General features: G+C 39.4%; 2 protein-coding genes across 4 annotated transcripts in view; one reads left to right on the plus strand and one right to left on the minus strand.

The window, feature by feature from the left end:
• KAT2B (lysine acetyltransferase 2B) overlaps positions 1–5,426 on the plus strand; it is a 40,687-nt gene extending 35,261 nt beyond the window's left edge. The window contains exons 16-18 of one of the 2 annotated variants that reach the window (XM_030971764.1): positions 78–141; positions 239–323; positions 3,427–5,426. In XM_030971764.1, the coding sequence (XP_030827624.1) occupies positions 78–141; positions 239–323; positions 3,427–3,620 (343 nt within the window). In that variant the 3' untranslated portion in view covers positions 3,621–5,426. Of the gene's footprint in view, positions 1–77; positions 142–212; positions 324–3,426 lie in introns of both variants that reach the window. The other variant, XM_030971765.1, reaches the window with a different exon arrangement.
• Positions 5,427–6,557: 1,131 nt separating this feature from the next.
• On the minus strand, positions 6,558–11,567 carry SGO1 (shugoshin 1). Of its 2 annotated transcripts, none has more exons than XM_030944146.1 (9): positions 11,279–11,567; positions 10,764–10,906; positions 10,484–10,680; positions 9,968–10,072; positions 9,453–9,517; positions 9,152–9,291; positions 7,714–8,559; positions 7,350–7,524; positions 6,558–7,112 (listed from the first exon to the last, which is right to left on the minus strand). In XM_030944146.1, the coding sequence occupies exons 2-9, from the start codon at positions 10,897–10,899 to the stop codon at positions 7,010–7,012; spliced, it is 1,767 nt and encodes a 588-aa protein (XP_030800006.1). In that variant the 5' UTR covers positions 10,900–10,906; positions 11,279–11,567; the 3' UTR covers positions 6,558–7,009. The 2 variants fall into 2 exon arrangements, with proteins under 2 accessions (XP_030800006.1, XP_030800005.1); XM_030944145.1 differs by having other exon boundaries at positions 10,764–10,967.
• Positions 11,568–14,796: the final 3,229 nt, after the last annotated feature.

The raw sequence follows: 14,796 nt of genomic DNA on the forward strand, positions 1-14,796 counted from the left end.
TTTTAGGTAAGATGCAAATTGTAGGAACAAAGATAAGGGACTCAAACTAATTTTTTTTATTTATATTTTCCTTCAAGTAAGGAGTCCAAGGATCCAGATCAACTTTACAGCACGTTAAAAACCATCCTGCAGCAAGTCAAGGTGAGTGCTAGCTCTAGTTTACTTTCTGTAAAGATTTTTAAATGATTTCCAATATCTAGTTTCCATATTAGATACCTTACTTTTTTCTTTACCAAAGAGCCATCAAAGCGCTTGGCCCTTCATGGAACCTGTGAAGAGAACAGAAGCTCCTGGATATTATGAAGTTATAAGGTTTCCCATGGGTAATGCCATTAACATTTTTTAAGTAGAGTTTAAAAATCATTATAGCTGCAGACATAGCAGATAAATTTTAATCTGATTGTTTTATGGTAAAAGATATATGTTACTTGCAGCTGAATACCTTGCAGCTGTGAAGTGTCAAGAGTGTGATGCTGTCGTTTGAAATTGATGAGTGCTCTGTGACCTCTGTGAAACCTGTGTGGTGTACATATCTGAAATCTTAGTGTGCCCTAGAGAGCTCTAACAAGCTCTTAAATGGTGCAGTCAGCTGGAAGCTTTCAGGACTCAGCTGGTGTAGGTGAGTTGTAGGGATATATTCTTGTGTGTGGTAACTGGTCATTGCAGATCCTACTCATAATGTTAAAAAACCTGAAGGCAAACTTTCAGGGACACCTGAGCATTTGAGTTGCTTTGAAATACAGATGTAAGATTTCTAAATCATATAGAGAAAACATTTTCAAAGGTCACAGGGTTTTCTAAGTAAGTGTTAATACTTTGCTCCAATTTAAGTTTAGGAAAATGCTTCATGCAACTAATTTTAAGCTAACTTTTATCTTTCTCTTTTAGATCTGCCACAGTTGTCTGAGGTGTTACATTTATTTATTTATTTATTTTTACTTCTAAGTTACACAGCTATTGTTTGTGTAGGATTGCTTGCAAAGGGAAGTACACAACTGCTAATGTTTTTCTTTTGACTGCTTCTCTTATGACCCAGCTTTTGACTTCTGGGACATATAATTTCAATGGTATTTCAGTGATACTCTAAAAGAATGCTTGATTTGTACTGCACCAGATTTAAAACTGAATTCTGGCACTCCTTCCTCATTTGTACAATACTCACCTCTATCATTCTGATTACAGTTTCTGGACCCTTTAATATCATTAGAGGATGAAATACAGATTCATGGCAGGCTATTAGCTATCAGCTTCTCAAAGAATAAAAGCATTTGTTCATGTTGCTTTGCATGGGCTCCAAGCCCATGTCTATTAATTTAGTTTAATTATTTTTTATATTCAAATTACCATTCCCAAATAGCAGATGTACATATATTTTATAAACCAATTGCTGGCTTCCTGTACCCCCAACACAAATTTATTTTCTACCAATGAAGAAAAAGAATGTGAGTTCCTTTCTGTGGCAGAGTTTTCTCTGTCTGCTTTTCTGAGCCAGTCTAGCTCAGAAATCTGTTTAATCTGAACAGTGGTTACAAATAACTTACCTAAGTTGGCAAACTCAAAGTAGGAATGTTGTCTGTCCTTTCCTTGTTCAGATGCATTACACTAGAGGTAGGGGCAGTAGTTTACTTTGAGGATTGAGCTGAAGTCTTTGGTTTAGTTTTGCTTTTTTTTTTCAGCTAAGGAACCCAGCATGTCTAAACTGTGCCTTGATTTGTGATAAATTCAGATTTCTTTCTGCTCTCCCTGCCATCATGCTGATACTGTAAAAAGTTATTCAGACAAGATAGAACAGTTGCCTTTATGTTTGTATATAGACAAAATGGCACAATTTTTGAGAGGTATGGCTGCAAATTTTTTTTACTACCTCATAAGGTCAGTTCTCATGTAGAAATGCTTTTTTTACCCTGTTTTAAGTGCTCTTCAGGTGCTGTATCAAGCAATACTCTTTGGGGTTTTTTTCCCCTTTTCATTTGCCATTCAAAAGCTGTATGGCTGAGTGACAGATGGAACCAAACTTTCACTGTGCTTAGAGGAGAACAGCTTAACTCTCTAGCCAGACAACATTTTCTTTAGGGTGAGCTGAACAGCCTTCTCAGCTGGATGCTATAATTAGTCAATGGATATCTAGTTTAGGTATAGTCACCTGAATTTCAGACTTAATGGAAGCTGAATGAGCCTTTACTTTTGCAAAATATTGTGCAAAACTAGAGAGTGGCAGGTTCTGTACCATTAGAAAAAGTATTTGAGAGGGTCCATTAAACTTTCCTTAAATAATCACATCCTGTCAATTTGAAAGGGTTTCCTCTCTTTTGATAAACTCAAATTCCTCTTAAAAAGCAAACCCACCCCTAAAACCCCCAAAACCATTACCAAAACAAAAATACAACCATATTTTAAAATCTGAAATTAAAAAGTTTAATTCCTTTGCATTGGAGGTCTTTGGTCTCTGGTGTCCTTGCAATACTCTGACATTAAATCCTCTTCAATTCAGCTACTTCTGTTTCAGTTTCACAAAGGTGCTGTTGATGCCTGGCTCAAGCATTGCTAAAAAAACTAGTTAGAGCATCTGAGGTGAGAAAAGCCAAGGCATCCAGCACACCTCCCACTACTTCTATTCCTGTACTCACTCCTAGAACACTTGTACTGTAGACAGAATTTTTACATGCTTGATGAGAATTAGTGGGAAAGTGAATATGTGGAGAACACAGATGATTTACATATTTTATGGATGACTGATTTTAGTATAAAGGAGAACACTTCTTAAAGGAGAACACTTCTTAAAGAATGTTCTGTAAGTAAATATTTTGCAGGATGCTCTGAAAGCAGGGGAGATCAGTTCTCACATGGTTCTTAAAAAGGATATACAACTATAAACTCTGAAGAGGTAATAAAAATATATGTAGAGTGTAGAACAAATTTTATCTTTTTTTTTCAAGGCTACAAATCCTGCTTGTAGTGTAGACAATGTATCTTCTCTGCTGTGTTTGCACAGCAGTAAGGATTATAGTTTAACATACATGTTTTTTGATGTTTGAATTCTTTGCCCATATACCCCTAAGGCCTCCTCCAGCAGAGCTGAGAACAGGTTGTCTCAGGACAGTCAAAAGAGGATTAGGGACATCTACTAACCACAGAAAACTCAGAGCTCTAAGTATGAGAACAGAACAAAAAAAGCTTTAATGTTTTAAAGAATTAAAAATAAACGCTACATAAATTTATCCTTACAGTGAGGTATTGCTTAGTTCCAGCAGCTAGCAGCTCAGTTACTTTTGAAGCTAAAATACAGACCCTGCCTGAGATGAAGGCAATTTCCATTCCAAATCTTAGCTTTGCCTGTTCATGTTAAATGGCAAATCAGTCTGAAGGGACACTGCACACAAAATGTATTTGAATCCAACGCTGTTAATCTATTTTTCTTCTGTGCAGATCTCAAAACAATGAGTGAGCGACTCAAGAACAGGTACTACGTGTCTAAGAAATTGTTCATGGCAGACTTGCAACGAGTCTTTACAAACTGCAGAGAGTACAACCCCCCCGAGAGTGAATACTACAAATGTGCCAATATACTGGAGAAATTCTTCTACACAAAAATTAAAGAAGCTGGATTAATTGACAAGTGACACTGTCTTTTTTACAACCAAATAGTGTGCCTATGTTATGGACAGGAAAAGCCGTTCTATATCTGAGTTGTGGGACTTTTAAGAAACTTCTGTTTAATACTTAGCACTTTTAAAAACCCTTTTAGTTTTGCAAACATGTATTATACTGAAGTTACAAAAATTATTTTATTAAAATGCTTTATAATGTATTTAATTACGGAATATTTCTTTTGTGTGCCGATTACCTTATGTTCCTAATAAGTTTATCAGCTACAGCCTCAGAAACCCCACAAACATGGGGAAAGTTGCACATGTTTGGGAAGATGAAGAAAATTCCCAGACAACAGATGTTATAGCTTACCTAATGTTATAGCTTACCTAATGCAGTACCTATTTGATAAAGTTTTATTATTTTTTCCAGTAAAAAAGAAAATTGTAAGGGAAAACAACAGGTGTGGGGGGATTCTGAAACACTTGTTTCTTTGTAGAATCTTTTTATAAGATATTATTTTTTAAAAGAAACACTCAGCTGGTTGAGAAGCTGTGAGAGAAGAGCAGTCAGTTCTGAAAAAGGACTGCCTGTGATCTTTGATAGATGCAAGTTTTTCTATTCATTTTCAGTTTTGATAAATATTTTACCTGAAAATTGTAATCTCATAACCACTCTTTAAAAAAAAAAGAAAAAAGAAAAAAATTCTGGCTAGATGCGCAATGTCGTAGTGACTTGGCTTATGCAGGACATAAGTACCCAAAATAACTTTAGAGACTACTTCGCATCTACTAGACAATTTTAATTGGCTCAGTAGAGTTAAGGTTTTATGCACTTCATGATCCACCCTGCTTACTACTCCTCACTGCTAAATTTTTTAGGTTGTTCAGCAGAAATAAGACTATTGTACACAAAGGAAGACAACATAGGACAGCTTCGAGCTTAGATACTTGGCTCTGTGGTAAACTGGATCTTCTACCAAGCTTTATTGTAAATGCATATTAACTGTGATTATTTAGACCCAGGAACATATTAACATTATACAACTCTTAGTATATCTTCCAAAGGAACACACACTCACATATACATAAAATATATATACATTTTGCTGCTTACACTACATTTAAGAGGTACACTTCAATCCTTAATGGAGATCAGTACAGGCCAAAAAGCTGTCCCTTGACATTTTCTAATTAGAGTTTGTAAACTATAACTGCTTTTGTGAAAAACAGATTAAACTTTCATTCTTGGTGTTTTATATTTACAGATGTTATACTGGTAAAATTCAAGTTATGAGACAGAGAAAACCAATCCTGTGCTGTGTCAAAGAATCTATTCCTGCAAAATGCCTGTGCAATGTTAGATCACAGATCAATTCAGCAAGGAGATGTCAGGAACTATCTAGAAGTAGTAAATGTGGTACCCAAGGTATTCAAAATGTTAATGCTGGACTTGCCATCGTGTTTTGTATGAATTTAGTCTGACCTACATTGGGATCTATAACAAAGGTACAGTGAGTACTTTTTCTTTAATAGCCAGAACAGGATACTATAGACCTGTTTTGTAGATTGGGCCTACAGATGCACCTGTTAAGCTTGGTAACCTGTGAATTTTTGTTATTTTCAGAGTAGATTTTCTTATCGTCTTTCAATCAGATTGTCTCTTCTATATTGAAATGTGTTTTCTAATTTAAGAATTAATATTTTCATAGATACTGTGCAATAAAGTTATGGTAGGATATGTGGTTTTGCAAATGCTTTAACAGCTGATGAACTTTACATTTGTCAAATTAATATATTGTACTGGTACAGAATAGTTTTAAATTATATATGTACAAAACCCTACTTATTTTTGTCTCTTTTTTTCATTACTTGGTACTTCATCACTTCAATTTTTAAAGCTTGCTCAGTCCAGTAAGAAAAAAACTACCCAGACCCACTACACCTGCCTTGAGTTGCTCTACAACAACCCTACCCTTTTGCTCTCCCTGCTAAAACAGCTGTTGCAGATTTGTTTCCTTAAAGAGCACCTGAGGTTCACCGAACACCCTCAAGACCATTAAGTGCACCTCTAACATGAATGGCTGATACAGGGATAGGACCCACAACCTTGGCATTAGTAGGACCAGGCTCTAACCAATATAGTTCAACCACTGTGCTTAAGTTCCTCTAGTCCTAGAATTCCAGACTGAGATGGTGAGGCCTTGTGGCTGGAATTTTAGGATACAAAGGTAAAGCTAAGTTTCCGTTCAAACATCCAAAGGCTGTGTTGTGAACAACTGCTTTCAAATGCTTAGTAGCTGAAGCTAGTATTAGTATTATTGAGAGCCATAGAAGAAGTTACAAATAAAATAGTAAGTAATAGTTTTGTTACTGAAAGGGAGAGATCTTGCACCTATTGAAGTGGGACAGGCAGACTTACAAAACAAAGGAAGAGCATGTAGTTTTTGTGTTTTCCCATTAGGTGTTTAGAATGAAGCTTTCATTTGGGTGTTCACAAACCTATTAATACTTAAGTGTGTCTCAAGCAAAGTGAAAGTAGTTTGAGTGCTGGACAGTTGATAACACTGATCTCATATGCAGCCTAGTGTGACACCACATAGCACAAGCTCAAATGTGGCACTCTTCCTCTGGGAAAGGCACTGGGCAAAGCAGAGACAAAATTATTATAAACTGTTATGAATGTTCCACAACAGTTGGGATCCAAGTGGAGCCTTCTTCACCAGGAGAAATTTGCTTTGTTTCTGTCTTGTTGATGCCAACTTGCACTCACTCAGTGCAGGACCAATTAAGCCTAAATTGCTGCTTTTGAGAGCTGCAGCTACAGAATCAAATTGCAGCTGCAGAGTTGCTTCTAAACAGTGCTCATGCCACCACATAAGATGGGGACAGAATACACAGGCCTGTTATGCCCACTGCTGACACATTAGTGCCCTTGGAGCAACTATGGAAACTGCCAAAAGAACACCAATTCACTCAGAGCTGTTTCAAAAGACTAAGATTTATTACAAGATTCTACATGAAACTACAGCCATCACATAAACAAGATCTGTACAAACACAGTTATTAAAAATACTTGCTGATCAAAACATTTGAAGTGCCTAAAGTTCACCCATACAATGACATTCACCATCTTATCCATCAGAGATTTCCCATATACTCCGAGATCCGTTCAAAAGGAGCTTGAATAGAATCACTTTAGTTATAAAAGTAATCAATCTGTATCATTAAAAATAAGTCACTAGAATAAATCCAGGCCCTCCTAATCTGATGTCTTTAATACTAGACACACAAATATGTACATATTTATATAACATATTGTGCAACAAAATACTTCATCCAGGAAATTATTTTCTTCATGGCAGAAGCGTGGTTTTGCTGAGAATCTCAAAGACAACTAACCAATTTCTCATTGGATATTTTCATAGAATCTTACGAGAACGTCGCTTAGCATCTTTTTTCAGCTTGAAAATTGGAGAACACAGGAACTTTGTATCTGTAAATGGGTCTCCTCTCCTGAGTTTCCTGTTTGAAAGAAAAAAAAAGGCAAAATGAGTTCTGTTCCCTACATCACTCAAAACAATAACTTTTAGCTAGTAAGCTCCATTTCACACGAACTAGTCTGTATTATTAACTTTAGAATTTGAGTTCTTTGAGCTCTTTTTTAAGGTCTTGTTTTCAAGATCTAAATAAGTTTTTCAAATCCTCTGTTGGATGGAACATCATGAACTTTATGTCAAACTGAAAAGTCAAGATACCTACCCTACAATACTTGGTTCCTTGTAGTTCACAGTAACACTACAGCTTCGTCGCTTGCGTTTTGGGGACTGCGGTCCTTCACCTTCAGGGACAATTTCTGCATCCCCAGTGCTGGGGAGCATTGCAGCTGTATTGGTAACATCACAGAGATGCCCACGAGATGGCTCAGAAGGCTGCTCTGCGAAGAAATTAGGCACAGTTCAGTTCATTCAGATAAGCAAGCTTTAAAGAAAATCTAACTATTCTTAAAACATTACTCTTTTAGTTGCTATTAAAAAAAAACCCTAAAATAAAAAAGCCTAAATCTCCTAAACAATGTTATCTTTCAAGAAAACAAAACCAATTACAGAACACTTTCTGTACTTACTAATAGACTTATCACTTGATTTGTTTTCAGTCTCTTCTTCATGACAGAGCTTCTGCTCACGTTGTGCCAAACATCTTTTAGACCTTGGCCTTGGATGGATTGGTGACACAGGGCTCTCATCCACTGAACTTTGCCTTTTCTTTGATTTACTCTTGTAAGGCTCATAGAGGCTGTCATCTGAGTCCCCTGCAGTACTGCTTGACTCAATGGTATTGGTTTCAGCTGAGTCTTCTTCATCCTCCACTTCAGTATCGCTGTTGTTCACCTTGTTTTGTCGAAAAGGTGTAAGATGGACACTCTCTTCCAAATGAAAGTCATAAGCATCACTGATGCCACCCAAGAAATTCTGCTTTTCTTTAGAAGCCTCTTTACCAAGTTTTCCTGGTCTTTGTTGGGAAGTAAGTGGCCATTCCAGTTTTCCTTTCTGATGCTTTTCTTTCCTTCGTTGAGGGTTTTCTCTGCTTTTACACTCCGGTTGTTTAAGATCAGAATTACTTTTCAATTTGAACTGTGCAGTTTCAGAAGTTTTCTGCCTCAATGCCAGCTCTGAATCAACCTTGCTTTCATTCAAGTGAGGAACAGCTGCATTTATATTTTCTGTAGCACACTTCTCTAGACTTTCCTCAAGCCTAATTTCATCCTGTTCAGAAAGTTCTTTTACTGAATCAGGTGCTTCTAAACAGTCCAAGACACCAGTACAAATTACATCAGGGTTCCTCATCGTCGAAAAGTGACGTCTGGTGGATACACTTTTTGGTAACACACTACCAAATCCAAACTTTATACTTGAAGAAACGTTTTCCGGCTCTGGCTCTGTGCTGTTCAGATGAAAATCAGATGGCTGTCCTTGTAATTGAAGGGAAAATGTCATATTAAAGGCAAACAGAAAAACCATGTTAAGAAGTGCAAAAATTCTGAACCTGTCAAAAATTCAGACTATTCTTTGGGTTTTTTCCACAGATTTTTATAAACTAGGATTTGACAACTGAGATAAGCTCTGCTTAATACAGCTTCCATGCAGAAATCAGTTAGGTAATATAACACTGGTATTTTCCTCTAAACTGTTCCTTTTGGAAAGGTTATTTACAGATCATTTATTTTCCTGAGTATTTTGCTTTGTTAAAAAGTTTTTATTGATTTCATAAATGCTAATGACTGTATAAAGGCAATTTTACTTGGTTGAACTGTCTGATAGATAATGAAACTGGATTGCAACTATAGAGAAGATACAGCAGTTTCAAATTCCTCCCCATTTTTCTGGACATTTTCATTTAAACATTTTAGCAGTGGACAGCATTAGTATTTGCCCTTTATGACAAGAAGCAGAAAGTTACTTATCAGTTCCTTTAAAAGCAGCAATTTTTTAAACTTGTTTTTTTAAACACATTGTTTTCCTAATTCAAAAATACAGCAATGTCTGATACTTTGATTTAGTTACCTTCGCTTGGAATTATTTTGGTAAAGGAAATGTCACTGTCAGATTCCACACAGATCTTTGACAAAGAATTTCTGTCACCACCAGCTTCCATCCCACTTGGAAGTACAGGACCATCTTCAAGAACACACTTTAGAGGTCCTCTAGAGAAAATACCAAAGGTAGTATTTACTGAACAGCAATAGATTTTAACACAAGGAACAGTTTTCATTACACTGGGTTGCTTCCCTTTTTCCAGTCAGAAAATTAAACGTCCTGTTACAGATTTTCCAAACATAGACAGGCATTAATCAATGATACTTACATTGAATGTGTTGGTCCTGTGATACTGCAACTGTTTCCAGGACCTGAAGAAAGCACTCTTTGATTCTGTCAACAAAATAAATGTTACTGTGATTAAATGGATGAAACAAGCTTGCACCATCTACAAATTTTACACAACAGCCAAGTTACCCCAGGAAGCACCAAAGAGGTCCTTGACTCTCTTTCTGTCTAGCTAACACCAAGTGCTGCATTAGCCAGCCACCTTCTCAGCCTCTGCACATCAGCACATTCATCCCCAGCTCAATCCTACAGCAAGCAGACAGGGGAAGAACCCAGAAAGTCAGAGTGCTCCAACCACCGCCTAGCAGAGCATCAGTCCCACTTATAATTTACTGACACACCTCCACAGTGTGCACCCCTGGGATACAGGGAACTGTGGACTAGTCCTTGCTCTGAACTAAGGCTCAGATCTAAAAATCTACGTGCAGCTACGGTGGAAGAAATGAAGGCCATCAGAAACAGAAGTCCTGCTCCTCAAGAGGAAAAGGCACTTACTGTGTCTATGGAACACAAGTTCTTTGCTGGGCCAAGGAGAGTGACTGAGTCCAGTAAATTCTGAGAGACTTTGGAAATTATGTCATTCAAGGCTGACAGTCGGTTCTAATGGACAAAAGAAGGACAGTAACACTATTACTATCATACTCTAGTATCAACTACAAATTTACCAGCATTATGAGATAACCTGATAGAGGTTTCTTCAGATTTAAGTTATCACATGTGATAAGCTCCCTCCAAAATCCACAGAAGATAGACTTTAATTTTTGTTAATTAAGATTTTATGTTTACACTTTCTTATTTTAAGTAAATGAGAAACAGTAGTGAGAAAAAAAAATTCATTACCATGTGTCAAGGCACCCAAACCAGCATACCAAGTTAGGTGAAAAAAAACCCATTGAATATACTGAGTTAATGTTTTATAAAACATTTAAGATCATAAAGATATCTATCAATGGATTGGTAGAGATTCTGATGTTCAGCTTCACCATCTCATATAGTTATTATTAAAAATACCTCCACATGTCCTTGTTCTTGCTGGAACCTATGATTTCTTTGCAAGTCAAACATTTCAGCCTTCAAAATGTGATACTCTTTCCTTAGCTGAAGAATGGTAGCTTCAGCTTCCCTCAGTTTGAGCTTGTGTTCTTGTAAGGACAGAGCCAGATCTCTGTTGTTTGCTTGAATGATCTTCATTTTGTTGGAGGTGTTGTCTGCAACACAACAGTGAGCGTTTCAAATGCGATTGAAAAGAAAACAAGTAAATTATAAGTCCTAAGACATTTAAGCATCTTACTTGCTCTTTTGGCCTTTACGGTGGAGAACTGGGTAGTTTTGCCCAGCCTTAACCATTTTTGAGTTCTTTTCTCTCTCATACGCTGTTTTATATCACTCAGACTGTCTTTGAAGGACTTCCTCGAGGATTCTGCCATCTTCTACCTTTAAAAGTAGAGAGTGTGAGGAACTCACGAAGCTGGGGTTGCACCACACGCCCCCGACGCTAAAGGAAAAGCCAGAGGGAGAGACAAGTGAAGCTCGGGGCAGTTTTAAGCGGAGGAACACACACAGCAAAGCCCCACAGCCAGGAAAAGACACGCAGCTCTGGCCATTCTCACCGAGGCCGCTGTCCCGACCGCGCGGTGGCTGAACTGCAAAACGCTCGGTGCCGGCGGCAGGGCCGGGCAGGGCTTTAAACAACACCGGGGCCGGAGCCAAGAGCTCGCCTGGGGTGTCCCGAGGCGCCAGCAGCCGGCCCCCGGCTCCACTAAGTGCAGGCACAGCGTCCCAGCACCCCGCACGGGCCGGCCGTACCTCCTCGGAAGGGCGAGCGCAGAGCGGAGCCCCTCCCCCGACCGGCTGCGGCCGCCCGAGCCCCCGGCGGAGGCGGGAGGGCCCGCACGGATCCGGGCGCAGCAGCGGCCTGGATTTTCCCTCGTCCCGCAGCTCGGTGCTCCCCCTCTGCGCACGTCCAGCTCCTCTCTCCCCGCGGCCCGGCTGTGCCCCGCTCCGCACTCGGTCCCCGGGACGCGCAGGAGCGGCCGCTCGGCCCCGCGGGGCGGCACCACCCGCGCCCGCTGCTGCCGCTACCGCCACGCGCCGTTCAAACGCCGCCGCCGCCGCCTCCCATTGGTGCGCTCCGAGCCTGCGTCACGCCGCGAGCGCCGCGCGCACACGCGCCTGGCCCCGCCCACCTCCGGCACCGCCTGAGAAACCGCGGGGCGGCGGCGGGGCAGCTGAGGGTTAAATGGGAAGGCTGGGAGATTAAACTCCTTAATTTGTGGTGCTCTATTGCATGTGCCTGCTTCTTGTAGCAGTAGCAAGATGAGCCTTTCACACTTTGGAGTTAACGAGAGTTACCCACGGCCAGGCCGTGAAGTGTAGGACAAGGGCGAGAGGAAAGCCAAGGTCTTTACCGGCAATTTGATGGGTGAGGGTGTGGGTGTTAAAGTCTCTGAAACGGGTTTTGGTGTCTCTAGCTTTGGCAGCAGGTTTGTTGCAGAGCCCAGGCAGCTTGGCTTGTGAAACAGACAAGCACAAGCCTGAGTTTCTGAACTTTGGGGTAAAATAGTAGGTTCAAGGAGGGAATATGTGGCAGGTGGTTCGGGAAGGCTGTACCCTCCCAGTGCCTCAGCAATGGGCAAAGGAAGATGGCAAAACACGGCCGGGAGTTCAGGATAAAAGGAGGCTGTGTCCCCCCAAAACCTCAGGAGAGAAAACCCTGCATCTGCGTGTCCAAGTGGACTCTCTCTTTTTTAGAATAAAGTTACAGGACTCCTCCGTCTCCTTTTTGGACATAAACCTCTCTGGCATTTATGGATTTTCCTGACAAGTGTCAGGGAACTTGCATCTTGGGTGCTTATACACATCTTTACCGTGGCGTGCTGAACATTGATTAACCACTGAGATAAATGGGAGGAAAAGAAAAATCAGCTAAACAATGTCTTATTAACAGAAAAAATGGTATTCTGGATTCTGTTAAATCAGCGTTTCATAGCTGCTACACTTTTTCTTGGTCTTAAAGCTATTCTTGATTTCCTGGTTTTATTCATTACAGCTTGGATATGTTGTGGCAATCTGATTTTAATCTTGAAAAATTCTCGTGGATCACGACAGAAACCACAATATGCGCGCTTTTGTCCGTTCCCACTCCTTGCAAAGTTATGTAATTTTTCTAGTTTGGCCTTGAAGGCCTCATCTATGTAGTTTTACAGTAGTATAAATGTATATATAACTTACTCTCCTACTTCATCAGTAGATACCATTAAAGTTGGTGCTGCATTCCTGTCAGCAAAGAAGTTGTCCTGCAAGCCCAGCCCTAGATGCAGTGTGATAATTCCCTTTGGGACATAAGATCATGTAGAAAACCCATATTTTCTTTAGGATTCAGCATGAAAAATCATGAGCAATTTACACACATTATAGACCCACTTACTTACTAGTAACACACAAAACCACAGCAATCCACAATCTTAATTTCTCGTTACATGTTTTTTTTCTTTTTTCTCATCTGCTTGATGAACCTAAGTAACATCAACCCACCCATCCTTCCAGCCAAAACAAAACAAAACTCTCCCAAAACAAAAACTCACAGGCCTGCAGGAAAAATAAAGTAAAGATTTTTTAAAAACTCAACCAAGCAACCAAAAAAAACCCAAAACCACCTCAGTTTCTGTTCCCCTCTCTTCCTCCCCTGCCAAACCAGAAGAAAAATAGAAGCATACTGGACATTAAGAACTACATAGTCTGTAGAAATGCTGCTTTTCTTCTATTGTATGATTAGCTTCACATCCCCTTCCCTCAGGCCTCTCCCTGTTTTAAAGGCCATAATTGGGCACACTCCTCCACTCAGCTGCCACAAACAGTGTCACCTGCAGCCTCGCAAATCTCTCTGTCTCTAAACATAGATGAAACTATCTGGTTGAATTCAGCTTCTGGGGGCTTGGAGGGTTGTTTTTCAGCTTGCTTTTTTTTTTTTTTTTTTTCCCAGCTAGGCACAGCTATTCTAACCCAAAGCAATACCTTTCCCTACAAACTTTGTCTTGCTTAAAGACAGCAGGTGTTTTGCATTTGGCCAAGTAGCAATTGATAGTTCCCGCAGCAGTGCTGGTAAGGTCTTTTATCCATTAGTCATTTATTAGGTTGACACAAATACACTGATTGTGATTAAATGAACCCTGCTTTGATTAAAAAATGCTTTCTTCATTATTATTTAAGCGCTACTCTTTATTAATTTTTTTTTGTACTGAGTACACTTATATCACCTTTTTTTCATTCTATTGTTTCCATCAGTTTTGTTACAGGTCTTTCAGAAACACTTTGGAATCTTTCTGCAGATTATCTTTTATTTCCTGTATTTGAATTTCTATATCCTGATAATCACATTTTCACTGGTACTGAGGTGTGTTCCTTTGTGCATTAGTCTCATCTCTATAGCCAGTTTTGTTTCTATTAGATTATTTGCAGGCTACACCCTGTGTATCATTTTACTTATTTATAGCGGAGGATTTCAAGTAGTGAATTTTTCTAGCTCAACTGAATCTTTGCTCTAAGCAATTTCACGTTTTCCTCTATAAAGATTGATGCTGTCATTGCTGCCAGAGTTGCTGTGGATTATTAGTTTATTTCTAGCGGGTGTACTCATGTGGCAAAACAGCTGCTGCTGCGACTGGAATTGCAGTATGGAAAGATTTGCTCTCATCTTAGATTTATTGTCTTGCATTACAAGACAAGAGTTGCTTCAGATAATGACAGCAAATTACAGGAATCAGAGCCGTGATTCTGGGAGCATTCTGGATACTTCTTATCAGAGTTGCCTGAGTGTGATGTTACATGGTGATGTCCAATACATTCTGTTAGACCTCAAAGTTAGAAAGTTGTTTTTCCCAACTAAGCAAACAATCAGATATTAAATATCCTGTGCAGATTTAAGTAAGTTACTTCTGTTGCTACCAAAACCAATGCCTTCAAATAAATGGAATTTTAACTTCTTGAGTGAATGCTTATGAGAGGCATTGATAATCCAGTACTTGATGGAAAATATTTTTTAAACTCTTACTGGTTTCAATAACAGGATGAAGTGTATGGCTCTATAAGAACAGATGTTTAGACTTGCTGTATTTAGTTTTTTCACTCATTTTTGATGACCACTAGTAGGGCACAGAAGAGCAGCCATGATGTGGTGACCGATGGCAGGCTTTTGTTGCTGCAGGCAGCTGGGTATCCTCCAGATACCCAACTTAAATACCCCACCCACCTTTTCAGCTGCTCCTCGTCCAAGCCTACATCAGACAACCACAGTGGTGATGTTGGTGCTGTCTGGTGTTAACTAT

This window comes from Camarhynchus parvulus, chromosome 2 (assembly GCF_901933205.1).
Source record: "Camarhynchus parvulus chromosome 2, STF_HiC, whole genome shotgun sequence".
In the NCBI taxonomy this organism is placed as follows: domain Eukaryota; kingdom Metazoa; phylum Chordata; class Aves; order Passeriformes; family Thraupidae; genus Camarhynchus; species Camarhynchus parvulus.